The sequence below is a fragment of the Fistularia commersonii genome, chromosome 24 (assembly GCF_037954325.1).
Source record: "Fistularia commersonii isolate RoL2024-O1a breed Wild chromosome 24, RoL_Fcom_v1.0, whole genome shotgun sequence".
NCBI classification, from domain to species: Eukaryota; Metazoa; Chordata; class Actinopteri; order Syngnathiformes; family Fistulariidae; genus Fistularia; species Fistularia commersonii.
Window position 1 is genome coordinate 13,266,766 of NC_141307.1, and position 19,408 is coordinate 13,286,173.

The 19,408-nt window shown below is 48.3% G+C and overlaps 1 protein-coding gene across 1 annotated transcript in view; it reads left to right on the forward strand.

Moving 5' to 3' along the window:
- Nucleotides 1–19,150, forward strand: part of dlgap3 (discs, large (Drosophila) homolog-associated protein 3) — a 115,297-nt gene extending 96,147 nt beyond the window's left edge. The window contains exons 3-13 of the mRNA XM_086171251.1: nucleotides 3,077–4,278; nucleotides 8,446–8,660; nucleotides 9,153–9,255; nucleotides 9,386–9,602; nucleotides 12,045–12,568; nucleotides 14,012–14,106; nucleotides 15,038–15,257; nucleotides 17,406–17,700; nucleotides 17,792–17,883; nucleotides 18,066–18,212; nucleotides 18,714–19,150. Of these exons, the coding sequence (XP_086027377.1) occupies nucleotides 3,151–4,278; nucleotides 8,446–8,660; nucleotides 9,153–9,255; nucleotides 9,386–9,602; nucleotides 12,045–12,568; nucleotides 14,012–14,106; nucleotides 15,038–15,257; nucleotides 17,406–17,700; nucleotides 17,792–17,883; nucleotides 18,066–18,212; nucleotides 18,714–19,010 (3,333 nt within the window). The 5' untranslated portion in view covers nucleotides 3,077–3,150 and the 3' untranslated portion in view covers nucleotides 19,011–19,150. The remainder of the gene's footprint in view (nucleotides 1–3,076; nucleotides 4,279–8,445; nucleotides 8,661–9,152; nucleotides 9,256–9,385; nucleotides 9,603–12,044; nucleotides 12,569–14,011; nucleotides 14,107–15,037; nucleotides 15,258–17,405; nucleotides 17,701–17,791; nucleotides 17,884–18,065; nucleotides 18,213–18,713) is intronic.
- Nucleotides 19,151–19,408: the final 258 nt, after the last annotated feature.

Consider the following 19,408-nt stretch of genomic DNA (forward strand, 5'->3'; position numbering starts at 1 on the left):
TTTGATTACCGATTGCTTAGTAAAAGGGATCCAGCGATGCCGTTAAAGTTCACCGAAATCTCGCGAGCATCCCTCTGTGATTCATCCTCCGAACGATCCTGCGCTCCATCATATGTGTGTGTGTGCCTGGGCGTGTGTGGAGAGCGGTAGACTTCAAGGGTTTCGAAGGGATTGGCGTGATATGAAGTTTCCCCCACCGTGGGACTAATAAAGGATTATCTCATCTTGTGTTACCTCGTCTCATCTCCTAAACCACTTAGGATTGCATGGTTTCTCCAAATTCTGACGACCCATATCTCAAACTCCTCGCATGAGAACGAACGAACAAATAAAATCCTTTCTTCTTTAGTAATAGAGGAGTCAAGTTCTGATCCACAGTGGCGTTGAATACGGAGGGTATTTCATATTAAACCGAACCCGACTTACGCAATGATTGGCTGTCATCCAATCGAGGGTGTATTTAAATCTCTGAAAGATTCATTTTGAATAGGTTTCCACCTAAAATCATTTTCTTGGTACCTTCAACGCCTTTTTTTCCCATGTCTTCCATCAACATTTAAGGATTTTTCCTTAAGTGTCACTCCTTTCCTGTGTGATATTACAGTACAACCAAAGGATTATTTTCAGCCACATTCAGAATCAGCGCTTACACACATTAGATGGGAGATATGACATGCTTGCCCTGCAAAATTGTTAAGGATAATCCAACCTTATCTTTTTACAATTTCTGCCCTCCTTCCCGGCCCTGTGATTGTTCCAGCGCTCCGTGACCCTGAGTGCAGGATAAGTGGTGGAGATAATGAAAGAATGAACGCCCCCCTTTATACATGCAGGTATTCGTCCAAAGACAGGCTTTAGTGATGTTTGTAAAAGGTAAATACGCGGAAATACAATTACTGAACCCCCAATTACTCTTAATGGCCCGGCGAGCATCTGGAAGGCAGCTCTGTCGCCATCCGTGTGCACGAACGGGTGAACGCTAAAGTCCTCAGAAACCGCAAGGCTTAATAAGACGGATATGTTCGGACCATTTCTCATACGTGTCGACGCATCCGGTAATGCTTCTCTAACCTCCGTTCCCCACGCTTTAGGGGTTCCCTTCAGTAAATATAACATGAAGGTGACAGGAGGAAATTACTGTTATCATAAAGCTATTTTAAATGCTAAAAAGCGGAAACATCTTTATGTTCATCAGCATGCGTAGATGCATGCTAGATGGGAAAAATAGAACCGATGTTGCCAAAAAAACCCAGGTGGAACGTGTCGGGCGCGTGGCGGGACGCTGACTCGGAGAGGCCCGTCGTCACGGCGACACCGATGACACGGCGAGATGCGGGCGAGCATCACGGACGGTGGCGCTCGTTCAGCCAATCAAGACAAACAGGCCACGCTCCATTTAATGATTATCCCGGCATCTGCCCCCTTATCTCTTATCTCTGTGTGAAAGCCGGCGAACACGAACGCAGAGACACTCGTAGGAGCTCGGCGGCTCCCGTCCTGCTGAGCGACTCGATTCCGCCTTTCATCCAGTAATTTCATCTCCATTTAATCAAATCTAGAAATGACTGCGTGCATTATAAACAGGCGGTGTGCCTGAGATTTATTATATAGTTAATAGAGAAAGGGGTTTAATGGATGTGATTACAGCAGCTACAATTAACGCCGGTCCAATAAAACACGCGATTACCACATTTTAAACGTGATCGTTGTCGTTAACCATGTGTTGACAAGACGCTCACGAGCTTCATCCCCGTTCCGTTCGGTTTGCTTTCACTTACCGCATCCTTGTGTGGGCGTTAAGGTTTACACTGCGCCGGGCGAGGGGTATTGATTTTATTTCCCGTGTGTTTTCGGAAAGGATCCCATCTACTCGTGCCCTTTCATTGGCCGGGGTGACGCCGGGATTGGCGCCCGTCGGGTTAACCTGGAAGCCCGTCGTCGTTTAGCAAGCGCTCCGTCGCCGAAATGAACGCGTAACGGATCGGAACGGACGTTTGTGAATATACAGGCACGCCTGCCTCCGCTATCCATCTGCTCGGCATCGGGATGCAGTTGATCGATAAACAAGTCGCTTTCCTCGGCTGTAAATCACGTGAATGCTCAGACCCCCCGCGGGCGAGAACGGAGGAAAAAGGAGACGGGCTCCGAGAAGCGCAAGGTTGAATATAACAATAATTGGGAGCTGGTGGGTGTGAAGGGTGACGTGGGGGGGCTGCAGATGGAGAGAAAGGAAAAGGCTGCTGAGGCCTTGCAGCAGGTATAGAGATGTATTAAGAGAAGGCCGACGCTTATTGCCGCCCGCCGGTTGAATGCTCACCGTTTCTTTAGCGGGAGGAAAACTGAAATTCAACGCAAATAAAAATGCTCACGGAAAAAGTGTTTAAAATATAATCTTATTCGCTTGATAGAAAAGAGAAAACAATCTGCTTGTTAATCTGCAAAGTATTTCTTTCCGCCGTGTTTTTATTTCATGAATTACTCTCCTCAACCTCACAAGGTGCAAAAAAAAATCAAAAGCCATTTGTAACTGTAATCACTTGTAATAGTATTTTGCAGAGCTTTGCTGCTGTGTTGAATTAGATATTCCCCTCTTTATTGCCCAGTTCTAGATTTTAAACATCCGTACCGAGAAATTTCACCGATTATCGAACTAAGACGAGCTGGCGTCGATCAGCCACGCCGCCCCCGGGTTCCGTGCGCTTTAACTTACTGATTATAACAGTGTGTTTACTGATTACTGATTATAACAGTGTATAGCAGTGTGTGTGTGTACGTTTGTGGGTCTCTGTCCAAAAAAAAAAAAAAAAAAAAAAAACCCTCACTAACCCAAGCTTATCTTTCTGTATATTTCCTGTGCATCGTGTATTTGCAAGTGTATTTGTAGTCCCTATGTCCTCTATTGTAAGTCGCTTTGGATAAAAGCGTCTGCCAAATGCAATGTAATGTAATGTAATGTAATATAACAAACGCAGTGATTTCAGTGTGATTGTATGAATTTCATGTCCTTCGCCCCCCTGCAGTGTCCATGTGTTGTCGGCGCCCTGTAACTAACCGCTTGCTCCCTCTGTGGCTCCAGGTGAGACCGGTGCAGCCCTGTCCCGCCCACAGCGCCCCCTTTCTGCCCGGACGGCCCACCACGCCCCGGCGCATATGAAAGGGTACCATGTCAGCCGTAGCATGTCCCACTCTTCCGGTGGTGGCGGAGGAGGCCCGTGTCACTGCGCGCCAGAGGACTGCGACGGCCCCGGCAGAGACTATTACCAGGGGCACGCCGACGGTCACTATTATCCCGCGGGAGGTCCGGCTGAGGCTCTGGCTTTGGAGAGGCACCATTCCCACTCGCACTCGCACTCTCATAGCCACTCCGGCGGGGGCACCTTCCCCCGTTCGCACCCCAACCAGCATCCGCCTCTCCAGTCGTTTGACTCTTGCGAGGAGTGCCTGTCCTCGGGCCACGGAGGTAAGATGCACCGCATTCCCTCCAACCTGATGGATCAGTTTGAGAAGCAGGTGCCCTTCCACCCCGACGGCTTCCACACGCTGCAGTATCAGCGCACCGCCAGCGGCGGTGCTGAGCAGCGCAGCGAGAGCCCGTCGCGTATCCGCCACCTGGTTAACTCGGTGCAGCGTCTGTTTGCCAAGTCCCACTCCTTAGAGGCTCCATCCAAGCGGGAGTACAATGGCACAAGAGGAGGAGGAGATTACCGTGGCGAGAGAGGAGGAGGTGGAGGAGGAGGAGGAGGAGGAGGTCACCGGAGTGGCGGGGAGGACGGCGGAGGCCACTACTCGGGCCACCAGTCTCGATCCACCAGGAGGAACAAGTCCCGGGAGCGCAGTAAGAGCGGCGACTCGCGGCACGAGTCGGGGAGACGCCACCGCAGCAGAACGGCCGGCTGGTGGAGCTCCGACGACAACCTGGACAGCGACAGCAGCTTCTTGGTGAGCGGCAGACGGGGCTATCCCAGCGGACACGAGAGTCTCGACGCGGCCATCCAGGAGCTCACCATGAAGAAACCCAAGGATCGAGGCGGGGGCCAGGGGCCCGCCGAGTGCATGGCCTGCACCACCATAGCGCTGGCCGGAAGCGAAGGAGGCGGCCACCACGGTCACCCGGGCCACTCCCTGAAGAGAAGCACCTGGTCGGCCATGACCGTGAGTCAAGCCAGAGAGGTATACCCTTCCAGGGCGGGAGGAGGAGGAGGAGGAGGAGGAGGATATGACAAAGCCCTTGTTCCCATTGACAACAAGCTGAAGGAGAGGACGTTCCACTACCTGCAGGTGTGTGCATGTCTGTATGTGTGTGTCTGTATGTGTGTGTGTGTGTGTGTGTGTGTGTGTGTGTGTGTGCGTGTGGGAGTTTGCATGTGTGCAATATGGATGTAAGCTGACGGACACGTGGAACGTAGATGTTTGACTTTATCTACTGATTTGCGAAAAAAAAAAATCAGCTACTAGATGTGTGATGAAAGTGATCATCAAATCCTGCGCTGGTCATAGAACCAGAGTACATCTTACAACCTGGAAATTAAATTTATACACTCCGTAACCTCGGCACCGCCGGTACACGGTGGTGTTTTCAATACCAGAGATCGTCTTCTAAATGGAACTTGATATTTGCACACACTGTCATTGAAATGTGGGAGGGCCCGCAGTGATCATCTCAATTCATGAATCCAGATTGTACAAACATCCACACACACACACACACACATATGCACGTTCAAACAGGCGCTGACAAATCTCCAGCTGTGCTGAGGTAGAAGTGCCATTCGGGCTGTGTTTCTACGGGAACAGCAGGTAGCCACAGGAGTCCCTGGTGTGTTTCCAACTCTTATCCTTTCGGCACAGCTGAGGTCTTCTGATAGAGGGGATGGAGTGTGTGTGTGTGTGTGTGTGTGTGTGTGTGTGTGTGTGTGTGTGTGTGTGTGTGTGTGTGTGTGTGTGTGTGTGTGTGTGCGCTTTCAAAGGACAAAGCCCCATAATTTTGGCCCCTGTGCCTGAGCCTACCATTACTGGCACACCAAAATGAACTTCCTCTTTCCTCATATCTCCTGGTATCACTGGCAGTCTTTTTAAAGATCCATTTGAGTTAGTCAGTATGATTTGTGCTTCTTCCCAAAAGTTTACCTGGTCAACATTAGAGTTCATGGCAATACATCAGCATCCGTTAATCGCCTGCAACTCCTGCTTCAAGAACAGAAGCGCATTTTTGAGCGAGGGAGGCAAGAAATCAGGGGGTCAGCTTTGCAAAACAATGCATTTTATCATCAGCCTCTCCAGACAGCCTCTCAATTATGATTTGTTATAAGTCATTTTCACTCAGTTGTTAAAATTAAGGCGGGGCCATACATATGGAGTCATGAGCTGACGTTGTGGACTTAGAACAGCACAATGAGAAAAGAAATTAAAATTGTCAGAACAAAGAGCTCATCAGGACATGTCTCTGTCACAATATATTTAGCAGGTTTTGCTCCCACCAATCGCACTGTATGACGTTCTGGCTCGAGGTCCTCCGTTCCCCATCCCTTCCCAACCGGATCAGCCAAAACGAGCTTCAAAATGAAGACGAACAAAGACCGGAGGAGGCGAGATACGCCAAAAGTCGCCGGTGTGCGTGCGGGAACTGAATCGCTTTGCTAACGGAAGGAGCGTCTGTGGTCAGGAGCTCCCATTTTTTGTCTTTTTGTCATCGGCTGTTCGCCGCAAACTTCCGGACCGCCGTGCAGACCGACCGGGCGACTCATCGTCAGCTTCCTCCGTCATCAGATGCTACTTCTGCAGACATCCTCACAGGGAAACATCCTCGCAGGGAAACATCCTCGCAGGGAAACATCCTCGCAGGGAAACATCCTCGCAGGGAAACATCCAGCGTCTCTCGCCTGCGGTGTTTCTTCAAGCGGGCGTCACTCTTTTCTCCGGCGTTCGGCCTCAGTAAAACCAGCAGCGCTATGAGCTCTTTCAGCAGCTTAGCTCGGCTAAATGCGTCAAATGCATCCGGGGCAATTTCACTTTTTCCCCTCTTGGAAAGCTGCGTAGCTTAGCAGCAGTCCCTTCGCTTCCCTCGGACTGGAAATTGCAACCAAAACCAGCACAATGTGGCGTTTTTACCATATGTACCGTTAGTGTGTTCAACCTGTATACATCATCGACCCAGCATGCACTGTGCTAGTAACACAATGCCAGTAGGTTAAAATTTGTTACCAATTGCGATTTTTACAGAAATAACAATTCTTTATGCTTTTTTTTCACAACACATTCTAGTCTGAGCCAAACAGTAAAGCATATTTATGACTATTAGTCCTCCCAGGCGGGGTTCCCTTTTAACGCACCTGGACAATTTAGAGACTTCAATTATCAAACTGCATTTTTGGGGCGCAAGAGGAAACCCTCGCGGACACGGGCAGAACATGCAAAGTCCACAAAAGGAGGTTGCTTTTTCAGAACTGAACCAGTAACACCTAACAATATAGAGAAAATGAATTGAAAACTGAAATAGCAGGTGTGGAAAAGGTAAAGGGATGAAGCGATAGCAATGGAATGAGATAACAGAGAGGATGGTAACTGAGGGTGAAGAAAGAGAAAGGAGAAAAAAAAGGAAATTGGAGACACAGTCAAAGCACAGAGGGAATGGGAGATAAAGCTGAAAAATCTTCTAAGCGATGACCTTAAACATATATACTCAGCCAGATATCAATTCCTGAGGCCGTAGACCTGTGTGTGTGTGTGTGTGTGTGTGTGTGTGTGTGTGTGTGTGTGTTAATGTGTGTGTGTGTATCGTGTTCAAAGGCAGGTTAGACGTCGCTATGAGCATGTCAAACAACACAAAGTGAGCGGGGGAGGGGGGTATTTAGCATTAGCTTCACATTCTCAATAAGATCTTGACTCTTCAGAAAAGCCGTTTCCTCCATAACTCGGTTCCGTCTTTCACCCAACGTCTCTCTGAGCTGCGTCCAAGTACGAATGTCTTCCTGTGCTTTTATACCCAAATTGATGACTTGTCAGCAGCCATCTAAGAACTTGCTTTTGCCAAGTATTAACTTTTTGAGCGAAAGCATATAATACAAATATATTCAAATAGATGATTCACATAAAAAAACAAAACATCTGTTTAGTGTCTTTGGGCTTGAAGAAAATACATTTGCCTGCAAATAAAATAATCCGAAAAAAGAACCTCCTGAACGTTACATGGTTATTTAAAATGTTCCCATCAGACGATCAATGATGCCTCGAAGGCTCAGCCGTACCTTTACATAAAAGATACAATTTGATAAAAAGATACTGTTTGTTTCTCCGTTTGAAAGGTTTCTCGGCTACCGCAGCTCTGCTCAAATCATTCTTAAAAATGACACATTGGCGTTCAGACAAGAGGAAAACAGATGTGAAAATGTTCGGTGGCAATAATATCAGCAATATCGCATAAGCTGTGGTATTAATTTTAGAAAAATGGGAAAAATGACCCCCGAATATTGTGCTTTATCCATCCAGAGAGGCCCCCAAAATGTCAGTAGGTTTGATAGTTCCACATGTGCAAAGTCTGTGCTGAGAATATTATAGGAGGTAACGCCAGATATTATTTTAGCACATATCCCATAAAGTCTGCACAACCAAATAAACAGAGAGCGTTCCGTCGCAGGTGAGTCGAGACAGAAGCACCGATGACAAACCGGCGACGGTAACCATCCTTCGCGATCATGAAACGTCGTACATTTCACACGACGGCCACAATGGGAAACCTGCCGGTGTTTTTTTGTTTTTCATTCCTCCGTAGCGTCCGGTTATGCCTTTTCTCCGGCTGCCGGTGCCTCGTCAGACGACCCTGCGCACATTTATCCGGGCGCCAGCTTTCCTCCCCGTGCATCTGGTGCATCTGGTCCAGCTCTCGCTCTGTTTCTTTGCTCCTCATCTCTGTGCTGCTTCTCGCTTATGCTGTTTTTCCTTTTCCATGTCAGTGTTTCTCAAGCTGTCAGAGTTTCTCTCTATCTGTAAGTCCCTTTGGCCCCTTCTCTCTCTCTTTCTCTCTCTCCCCTGCTCTGGATTCATCTCAAGTGTGTGCATGGACATGCATGTGTGAGTGTGCGTTTACTCTACATTTGTGTGCATGCACACTCCCCATGCAGAACAATGGTGTTTGCTTCAAAACCCAACAGGCGCATACCGGACTGTATGTTTGGCTCCTGATCACGCTCCTTAATATTTCTCTTTCAGCAATTAAGCTTGCGGTGAAAGCCCCTTCGATATGTCGATGCTGGTTTGTTGGTCGTGATTAGCCGCTCCCACATTAACAGTTCCTTCCGACTCATTTGAATGGTATTTAACCCACAAGTAGAGACTAAAACTGGGTAGCGTGTGTCTAAACGCTTGCACAGTCCTACTCCCTACGTGTTGCGTCTGCAGACACGTTTGCATGCCTGACGCCGCGTCCTTCTCGATCCCGTCCTCTGTCAGGTCCCGTCAGAGGACTGGGGAGGAGGATACGGCGGCGGGGGCGCCGCAGACGGCGGAGGCGAGATCCCTTGCCGTCGCATGCGCAGCGGCAGCTACATCAAGGCCATGGGTGACGATGACAGCGTGGATTCCGACAGCAGCCCCAAAGCCTCGCCCAAGTCCACCCTGATCGCTCAGAGGGACGCCTTCAGGCGATCCATTAGCATGGATCAAAGGTCAGATAGCACGCTTTTATAGCAAAGCGTGCACTCAGTTAGCCACATTACTGCCCATAAACTCTGCTTTTTATTATTCAGTTTGACAGACGTGTTGATTTCTTGACGGATGAATCACCGCCCGCACCCTGGGTACAACGGGAAGGCATTTCCAAAACTTAGTCCCTTAACCTGATAGAGATCATCTCGATGTTTCATGGCAATAAATAAATATCATATTAATATTATATTATATTAATTATTGATATAGTGTATCTTCGGAGATGCCAGTGAGCCATGTAATGTTGCTCCTGGGATTTTATGGCGGTATGAATTCCACATTTTTAGACCTCAGCCTGGTCAGATCAATTGTCAAAATAACACAATGCATCCATAATATATGTGTTTTAATGATACGGGCACTTTTCAGAAATCACGCACAATTTCAGGAATGTGCCGCGCCCAGCAAACGGCCACGTCCATCAGAAGTTTTGTCTCCGTTTATGTTTGCAGGTACTCGTGTAAGCAGTGCACGGACTCCTACCCAAACAGCCGAACCACCCCCAAAACCCACACCCGCTCTCGGAGCTACACCCGCTCCCTGACCAGCTCGCAGGTAACCTCTCGTGCACAGCGCTGGTGTGAAAGGTGCCTCGGGCAGGTGGCGCGCAGCTGAATTATTGAATAAACAAAGTATAACTCGCCTCCACATTTCATCCACCCCTGCTTTCCCTGTCATCCTCCAGCTGGGAGACACACTGAACCGTCAGTTTGAGTCCGTGTGCGAGACAATGTTTGGGGAGGTGGAGTCCCAAGCTGTCGAGGCTCTGGATCTTCCAGGTGTGTTTCGCACTCGCAGTCACAGCTACGTCCGCGCCATCCAGGCCGGCTGTTCCCAGGATGATGACTGCCTCTCCGTTTTCTCTATGTCGGGCCCCCAGGGAAGCATCAAGGGCGGAGCCGGTGAGTGTGCACGTTGAGATATTGGCATTAACCGCACGAAAAAGAAAGTGCGGTCGTCTCAGGGATGGAAGCGACCCGGTGAGAGGGACGGCAGTATCGGCAGGATCTACTCACATAAACATCCGGTATAGATCTGTGAGCTGTTGCTGATGGAAGTTGACGCAATTGCTGCCGCTTTCGTAATTTCGCCCTCGATGGGATCAATTTTGGTCATCCGGAGCGCACGGTCCAAAGAGCGGAGCGCAGTGGATTTAGATCAGGAAAACCCGTCCAACTTAACTCCCGCTGTTTGAACGCTCAGTCGGTCGAGAAGTCTGACGCCAGTTCATCTGCAGGACTGTCTTAGAAAATTAGAATATTGTGATGAAGTTCTTTATCTTCTGCAATGCAATTTAAAACACAAAAAATACTTTTTCGTGATATTCTAATATTTTGAGATAGGATTTTTGAGTTTTTTTTAAGATGTAAGCCATAATCAGCAATATTAAAATAATAAAAGCCTAGCAATATTTCAGTTGATTTGTAATGAATCCAGAATGTATGACATTTTTGCTTTTGTCATTGCATTACAGAAGATAAAGAACTTTATCACAATATTCTCATTTTCTGAGACGATCCTGTATTTAATTAAATGCTTTGTTTTGAGTAAGCGCAGATGAGCCAATGACAAAGTCAACCGTCAGTCCCGCCGGGATGCCCTGGTAACATGACGACTCTTCTAGTCCGCGCAAGTAAGCCAGGTTTATCTTGACAGCAGAATTGAATCCCGAGCCGAACCCTGTGCGAAGATGGGACAAAAACGAGCCCCTTACGTTCGGTCGGGCCGTGAACGTGTCGGACGTATGTCTTTGCATCTCTGCCGGGCCGGTTTGTTTCCGGAGCGGTCAGACATACAAGCTAAAGGTTCACCTCCAGCAGGAGTCCTGACTGATCACCACAACCTCCTATCAAGCAAGTCAACGCCGGCCTGAAACTTTGCAAATGCATCAGGATTTTTGCTCCTCCGTATCCCATCCGTGGTCGTAGCTTATGTCTGATTTGTGCAAGATTGTGTGATTTCTTTACTCCGTGCCATCTTTTTCTTTTTCTTCTTCTTCGGCTGTGTATCTCATTCCCCCCCGATCACCTTGCCCAGCGTAATTGCAGGTTTCCTTTCCCAGACAAGGTAATAAGTGTGAGGACGTCTATGATTATGCTGAAAGCTCAGAGTGTCCTTCAGCTTCTGCCTGTCGCGACACCTTATCTATTCTTCCTCAAGTGTAACATATTGTACATCGGAGGTTATTTGTGTGTGTGCTGATATGCCAGGCTCCAAAGCCTCACATGACTGAAATTTCCAGGCTTAGTGTAGAAAATCCCCGGCGCAGTGTGTACTTTGTCTCTAGGACGAAGGCGTTAACAACACAAACTCAGAGCCACAATTAACTATTATACCATACCATTCCAGAAACCTGAACGCCGTCGGAGGGTCGAACGGAAAAGCAGAAAAGCAACACATTTGTGTGCCATGAACGGAATACATGTTTTGTCATTGTCTGTGGAGGTTCTCGGTCATCCAGGTCGTGGTGAATTCTTGTCGAAATCTTCTTGCGGTGTCTTCTTGTAGTCGACCCGCCAAACGACACCCCGCAGGCATAACAACCCCCTAGTTTCTCCTCATCAAGTCTTATATCTACTTAACAAGCCACCATGACCCACAGATCATTAGAAGTGAAGAAGCTGAAACATCTTCAAGAGAAGAAATTTAAGTCCAGCTGTCACGACGAGAGGATTTCGACAAGAATTTTGTGTCGTTCGTGTTCCGATGGACCCATGCGGGCCGGACAGGGACGCCCGAGGCCGTGAAATGCCCAGGTCGGACCGTTCTGTTTGCACTTGAAGGGGGTTAGAGCTTTGCTGAAAAGCTTGCGCTTGCTGGAGAAACAACAGTTTTTCATACATAGTGAAATTAAAGTGTGTGTGAGGTTGTGCCGTGCATACACACTTGTCTGAGCGAAGCTGTGGAGGATCTGTTCGGGAAACAAAAAAAGAATAAAAAAAGAAAGCGTGTCTCTCGTTTTAATATCCCTCTCAGGAAATTGCTTCATCTTCTTAAGAAGCAGAGTTAAGTTAGCTCAAGGGAGGTTGTTTTGCCTTCTCACATCTGTCACGTCAGTCTTTTCTACCATTTCGCTTCGCTTCTTCACGAATTTCTTCCACAAAGCAGATTTCTGAAGAGTCGACTTAATTTATCTGTCTCATCTTGTGTTGACATCATTTCCTAACTGTTTTGTGATTTTTCTGCTTTTTCTCCTGTGTTTTGATCCCCCTCAACTTTATACACAAACAACCCTGAATCACAATACACTTCTGCCTTCACCTTTCAGTCTGTCCCTTTTGTAAGTATTCACCTCCCCGTTGTTCCTGTCTCCCTTTTTCCCCCCCGCTCTTCTTACACTTCAGTCTTTCCTTATCGCAAAGGTGCTCCTCCCCCGCTTCCACCTCGCATGTCCAAGTCTTCTCTGTCGGTCCGAGCCCAGAGCAGCACCGAGTCCACCCAGGACGCCTACTTCCAGGGCGGCGGGCAGCTGGCGGCGGGCCCGGGGCGCCCCAAGCAGCATAGCAACTCCGTGGACCTGGGATGCGCCGACGGACGCTCTTCCAGAGGGGGCTACTACGCCGCCGCGGGTTCGGCGCGTTCCCGGCAGCACAGCAACTCCGCGGAGAGCCTGGACGGGGTCAGGGTTTCGCGGGAGCTGGTGCCCTACGGAGGGGGGCCGGGGGTCGGCGTGAGAGCCAAACACAGCAGCTCCGCCGACAGTTTGCTGGAAGGGCCGCCGAGGCCCGTGAGGGAGCGAGACGGTAGGATCGGCGGAAGCCTGGGGAAGTCCACCTCTCTGCCTCAGAACAGCATCGTTCTGAGTAAAGCCGGAGGGCAGGACGACGGTCGTGGGGGAAGAAAGTGGAGGCCTTCCATCGCTGTGCAGGTGAATGAGAACAGATATAAAAGAGGTCCCGTCCCAACGCTTTTTTCACAAACTCTACGATAAACATGCTTATCGGTACCTTATGAAACATACAGTAATTTCCGGACTATTCAGCGCACCTGACTATAAGCCGCACCGGGTAAAATTAAACAAATATGTGGACACAAATACAGGCCGCACTTATAGGCTACTTTAAGCCAGAGGTTGTATGAGATATTTAAACAGAAAGATGTTACACAGAAATGTTTTTTTTTTTACTTCTAATTAAACAAGTACCCGTAACGTCCACAAATTTGTATAGGAAATGTTTTTTCTTGTAACAGTTGATGAAAAAGATCAATAATGAATAACACAAGGAAAACTCCATCCATCCATCCATCCATCCATTTTCTATCCCCGCTTAGTCCGACTCCTGCTGATCGCTATCTTGGTCTTCTTCAGTGTCGGCATTGAACGGCCTCAGAATTTTAGGGTCATTTCATAAGTCCAATGTGACGAGGCTAAGTGCTTTGGTGGCATGAAGCTCAAAAAATCCATAAATTAGCCATAAATTGTTGTTTAAGCTGCAGTGAAGGTGTGAAAAGTAAGTGCTCATAGTCCAGAAATTACAGTAAATGAGAACAGAAATGGTGCCCTCTGAAATGGCATTTGACGCACATTAAACCTTTATCCCTCGTCGAATCAATGTTCAACACCCACCCACTGGTGCTGCTGGCTACCTTTTTCATTATCATACATAGACGATGTCGTGATTTTTGCAAATCCCAGGTTGGTGACGGGATGTTGCGGTCCTCTGTCTCCTTCCCTAGTGGGTGCAGTGTAGTTGTAGGTCTGCCGGTCAGACCGTTCCCTGCTGGTGACACTGTATCTGTTCCAGATGCCCTGGAAGGGGAAAGAAAGCTGAGTCCGTGGTCAAACAGTGGGATATTATTTGCTCCACAGCGCTCTCAGTGCCAGCAGTGACTGGGCCAGCCTGCTGGGGATTGACTGTTTGCTTTGCAGCTGTGCTGGAAGTAGATAGAGACACACCAAATGTAGCTTCTTCTTTTTTCTTCTTCTCTGGGATATGTTTGAATCTTGGAATTTTCCAGGTAGAACTCAGCATTCAACAGCTCTGTAGGGCCATAAGGATTAGACTCTTTTAGGCACATTCGGCATTTGGCTGCGCGGTATCTGTGAACTGAAACTGCAAGTTTAAGTCAGTTTCAAAGCAGCAGCCTTTAATTTCGCTATTTCATCATAAATCATGAAAATGTTTTTTTCTTCTTCTTGCTACTTGCTATATTTGTGTATATTTGTCTTCTTGCTATATTTGTGCTTCACCTCTGAAACCATCCGTTCAAACCGGAAGAGGATCTATTGCTTTTCCAATCTGCGATCAGAGGTTCTCTCATATTTCCTAAATGTGGATCCATTTCAGTAAAGGGTTTTCTGGTGTTGCAGGTGGACAGTTCAGAGACGCTGTCGGACTCTGACGCAGAAGGCAAAGCTCTGACGGAGGTTCACTCTATCGGAGTGCAAGTGGAAGAAGATAAAAAGTAATGCACGATCCGCCGAACCGAACCATGTCTTCTGTAACGTGTGTGTGTGTGTGTGTGTGTGTGTGTGTGTGTGTGTGTGTGTGTGTGTACGAACATGTGTTCATTGACATTATACTTCTATCCTTCGTGAGTCCGAACTTCAGTCACCAAAAATGTTCCTTTGTTTATTTGCTAATTACTGCTTCTACAAAATAAAAAAAAAAATATATATGTAAATTTGTATGACTTAATCAAAAGCTTTTGGTCTGCCTTTTGTAATTTATGTGAATCATTTAAATATATATTTTTAGATAGCTCCATCCCCAGGGCGCCCGACAGCGCAGCCGCCTATGGCTGATTTCGTAGCTCGTTCTTATTATTTCATTTAACATTTCATCAGACTTCACAGCTTGAACTCCGTAACAGTTTGCTCTAAGAATGTCTTGCTTTTTGCCATTAGTGACTGTAGCCATGACGACGGAAAATCTTTCAAATGCAATCCGGTCCTCCTGCTTATAATAATCAGCCACAGGTCAGATTCTGTGTAAGTGTGGCGGCGTCGGTGATAGAAACCTCGAGCACCGTGATCATCTCCCTGTTTGCAATGTCGCCGCTCCTCTAAAGATTATTGATGATAGTGTTACGCCGCCGGAGAAAACAGAAGGGGAAGGAAAGAAATCTGATTCATACCTTGTCAAACATCAAGAAATATGGGGTTCGAGGCTCAGGAGAGACTAACAGTCATCACTGAGTCCATTGACATGACACTTGTTTACACTGGTGTGTCAAATGGCCGAGGATTAAACAAGACTTATCCCGAAGGGGTAGTTATGACTGTCTGTGCGTGAACAGAAATTTCATAGATTAGGCAGAAGGGGGAGAACAACAAACATTTGCAAGTCTCTAGTGCGCGACATACCTTGTGACCGGACGACTCCTTTCGTTGCAGACGGGCTCGTTTCAAACGCTCCAACAGCGTGACGGCGAGCGTGCAGGCCGACCTGGACCCCGAGGGCTTCCCGGGACTCGGCGTCACCGTGCCAACGCAGGACAAGAGTCTCCAGTTTGGTTGTTCTTTCCAAAGACACTCCTCCGAGCCGGAGTCGGCGAGCCAGTACGCAGAATGCCACCGCACAGTCCATACGCAAGGACAGTGGGCCTACAGAGAGGTATGGACTGCCGCTCTTGTGCCGACGCGATGTCCGATAATTCAATAATCCGGGCGTCGGTCTCAAATCAGTTGCGCAATTTCCGTTTTTCTCACGGGTCCTCTCGACCCTCTGGGTTGAGGCAGACGGGTTTGGGTTTGTTCATTTATGGCAGAAGCTAGAAAATCAAATCTAGTCTCTTGATATAATGTTATTGAGAGGACGAGTTTGCCCTTCCCAGATTAAAAGTGCTATGAAATAAGATCCATCTCGAGATCCGGCAAAATCTCTACAGTTTGATTTGCTACATGAATACGGAATCTGAGGGCTCAGGAAGAAGATCGTGTTTTCCACGGCTGGTCCAACTGGTGTTTAGTACCTTTCGGCCTGCTTTCAAACAGTCCATGGAAGAGGGTGAAGGAAGTGCAACCCAATAGCCAAAATGCAGCCCTGAGATTTAAGCTTCTCCATCATAGCGATGCCAAACTTTAAATGAGGTTTGCAGTAATAATCCAGTTGTGTTTGTCATCTCTGCCGTCATTGACGTGTCTCCAGTTGCTCGTTTGGGCACAGAAGCCGGAGAAGTCACAGAATAGATAAAATTATGCAACATGACTGCAACCGTGATTGTCCCTCGTTTCTTCCCAGAGGATCATTTTCCTCAGACCGACAGCCTACAGGCTCTGAAAGTTGTGAAAATATCGAGTCACACTTTATCTAATTGGCTCCGGATCATGATGGCACGTACCACATGTCAGGACCACATGACTAACAGCAAGCCTACCTGAGCGCTCGGCAACAGTGACGGGGAAATGCGGATCCCAGTTCGCTGTGGTTTAGCCTTTGTCTAAACCGGTTGGGGCATGAGGCAGGCACAGCGATCTCTTACTCATAATATCAGTAGTGCTGACAGTTACATTGTGATGCCTGAAATGATACAATAATAGCTTTGATATTCAGGTAAGAAATAACAGTGGGCACCAAAATCCAGCCACGCCTCCCGGGAACCCACAAAAATGCGAGAACCCACGAGGGAAGAAGCGAGGTGGCTATCATGAAGGGACACAAGTGCAGCATGGGTGGGAGGAATGGGAGAAGTGCCTCATGGGATATCTCCCAGGATACGTAGGGCTAGCCTTGCCTGGCTGGAAGCTTTCTCAAGAAACAAGTTTCTAAGCCTTCTCTTGAACGGAAAGCGGGTGTCCGCTCCACGGACCATCTACGTCTACCGTCGTAGAGATTCGATTGTGCCGTGCCGCTGGTCTTCGGGATACGATGTTGTAGTATACGTAATTGTTGATAATCACAACCAAAGTCAAGAGTAAGAGTCCACATCACTTAAACCAGGGGTTCTTAACCTTCCTGACCCTGAGGCCCATTTTTTTCGGTACAGAGTGGCCCAGGGCCCATTGAATATAATTTTGATATATATTATTTATTATTATTAATTATATGATATTATATATTATTTAATATGTATTATTTAATATATATACACTGTATAGGTTTATAATTATCTCACTCTTGGTTTGATTTAATTCAATTCAATTCAATTCAATAAACCAAATCCACTTACAGTTTACGAGCTAGCTAGCTTTCAGTGCACGTTTAGAGTTGCCAGTCAGTGACACGATCCATCTTTTCTGCATCTGCAGCCCATCTTTTTTTCTCTTGAAAAATTCCACCGGTGTTCCCACAAGCGTCGGATGCTCGGTCTCTGGGTGCCGCTGTAGTTTTGACGGCTCAAGTGCTTCGTTAGACAGCGTGAACACACACTCCACACACTGGGCTCTCGCCGCTGCCTCGCTACCTACATTTACGAAGCCGAACTTAATGAATTGTATTGTAATGAATGGATTGTACTTGCGCAAAAATTTACTTTTTGGCGGGGGGTCGTCTTCATTTTTTCGTTTTAAATATTTCCCCATCTTGTTTGTTTCCAGCTAGCTGAGTGTCTTCTCCTTATTTATGGAGCTGGTTAAAGTAACAACTGACTGATGCATTAGTGCCACTACATGGTCGGGAGTTGTTATTCCCGTTGTTATTCCCACATGTACAAAACAGATTTTTTTTGCGGCCCACGAGGTGGCGCTCGGGGCCCAAGTTTGGGCCGCGGCCCTTTGGTTAAGAATCACTGACTTAAACAACGTCTTGGGATGATTTCACCAGGACTTTATCCACGGCGGCTTCAACACCGAGGTCTGCCAAGCCGACCCGCGTCCCCACCAGCACCCGCATCTGCCGCCACGTTCCCACTCCCCGCTGCCCATCACCTCCGAGCGGGCGTGGGCCGGGACCCCTTCCCTGGAGGGCCCTCGCAGCCTGCCGGACTCGGGCCGAGCGTCCCCTTGCATGAGGGACGGAGAGTTCTTCCTGCGCCTTCTACAGACGGAGGTGGAGAGGATGGAGGGCTGGTGCCAGAACATGGAACGGGAGGCGGAGGAGAACGAGCTTCCGGAGGAGAGTGAGTGCCTGCGGGAGGACCATTAGGAACAGACAAGAAGACCGAGACGGCGTTTCTTACGTCGACGTCTACATCTTGTTTTTCTCCGCAGTTCTGGAGCTCATCCGTAATGCGGTTGGCAGCGCCCAGATGCTGATGTCTCAGAAAGTCCAGCAGTTCTTCCGCCTCTGCCAACAAAGTGTGGTAAGATTGTGCGATGGGATCCAAAGTCGTATTAGTTCACCTCACTCGTGGTTCGTGGCGTCGTACATACTCACAGTCTTCAAGAGAAATTGCGCTTTTGCGATATGAACTAAATCGTAATTGCACATGTTGACGCTTACGGCGATACTCTATGACCTCGTCTCGCCGCTGCGCCCACCCAGGACCCGTCCGCCTACCCCCAACCCACCTCTCAGGATCTGGCAGGATTGTGGGACTTACTCCAGCTCAACATCGAGGACGTCAGGGTCAAGTTTCAGGATCTCCAGAGGCTCAAGGACTCCGGTTGGAAGCTTCCTCCTGAAAAGAAGGTGAGACGTTCCAACCGCTCCGGTTCCCTTCCTTGGTTTCCCCGGAGCTGAGATGGGTAGCGAGGTTGACCCCTGAACCCTCGCAAGCTGTGGAAAATTGAGAAAAGGAAAAAAACATGAGGCGAGACGCCTGTGACCGTCGTCGTCGCGCAGGCGTATCGTCGCGACGCTGCGTGCATTGGTGTCCGTTCGCTGATATGACGCTGAACTAAAAATTCTCTCTCTTTTCCCCCTTTGCTCCTTCATCGACATTTTTCGTGCGTTCCCCATGTCATTTCCTGTCACTTCGCCCGATGTAAACGCCCGCCGTGTTGTTTTCTGATTTTGGTCGTCGTTACGTCCGAGTGCATTTTTCCTCCCCGCTTGAATCCTACCCTTTTTTTTTTTTTCGGTGGTTGTGCCCTTTTTCTCGTCCTCTCCTCCCATCTCAACGCCACCCTCACACGATGGCCCCGCTGTTCATTTTCATCCATCGTGTACGTTTCGCTGTTGCCGCCCAAGGAGGACAAGAAGCTTCCTCCTCCCTTACCAAAGAAGCCGGTCGGCGGAGTGAGCGGCAGCCTCCGCGCCGATAGCGTGGGAGAAGGAGGCGGGCCGGGGGGCTTGGCGGTGCCTCGTCTGGGCGGACATACGCTTCCCATCAGGGAGAAGTCTCTGGACCTCGGCGACCGTCAGAGGACAGAGGCTCGGAGGAGGCTGCTGCAGACCAAGCGCACCGCCTCCTTCAGGCAGAATTCGGCCACGGAGAGCGCCGACAGCATCGAGATCTACATTCCCGAGGCCCAGACTCGACTCTGAATCCCTCCCCGCTTCTCGACGCTCGTCTTTTAGCCTAGTTCTGGATCGCCCGCGGGCCGTTCCTCGCGTTGACGCCTTCCCATCATTGTTACCAATAACAACCTTACAGCTACTTTAAATTCACTCGTAATACTCCTTGAAAAAGCAATTTTCATTCTTTCGGTGTCTTTAAAATTGGATATATAACACACACAGAGGCTTTGACCCAAAACGGTAGCTAGCAAATGTGAGTCAGCCTTTTTTTTTGTCAGATTTTTATTTTTGTCTTTCATTTTGCCTGAGATGAAACAGAAAAAAACAACACCTTTTTTTAATAAGAATAAAGCGAAGCCTTTCTGACTTATAGACTTAGTATAGCATGCCCGTGCGTGTCCACCCATCTTTCCCGCCACTGAAAA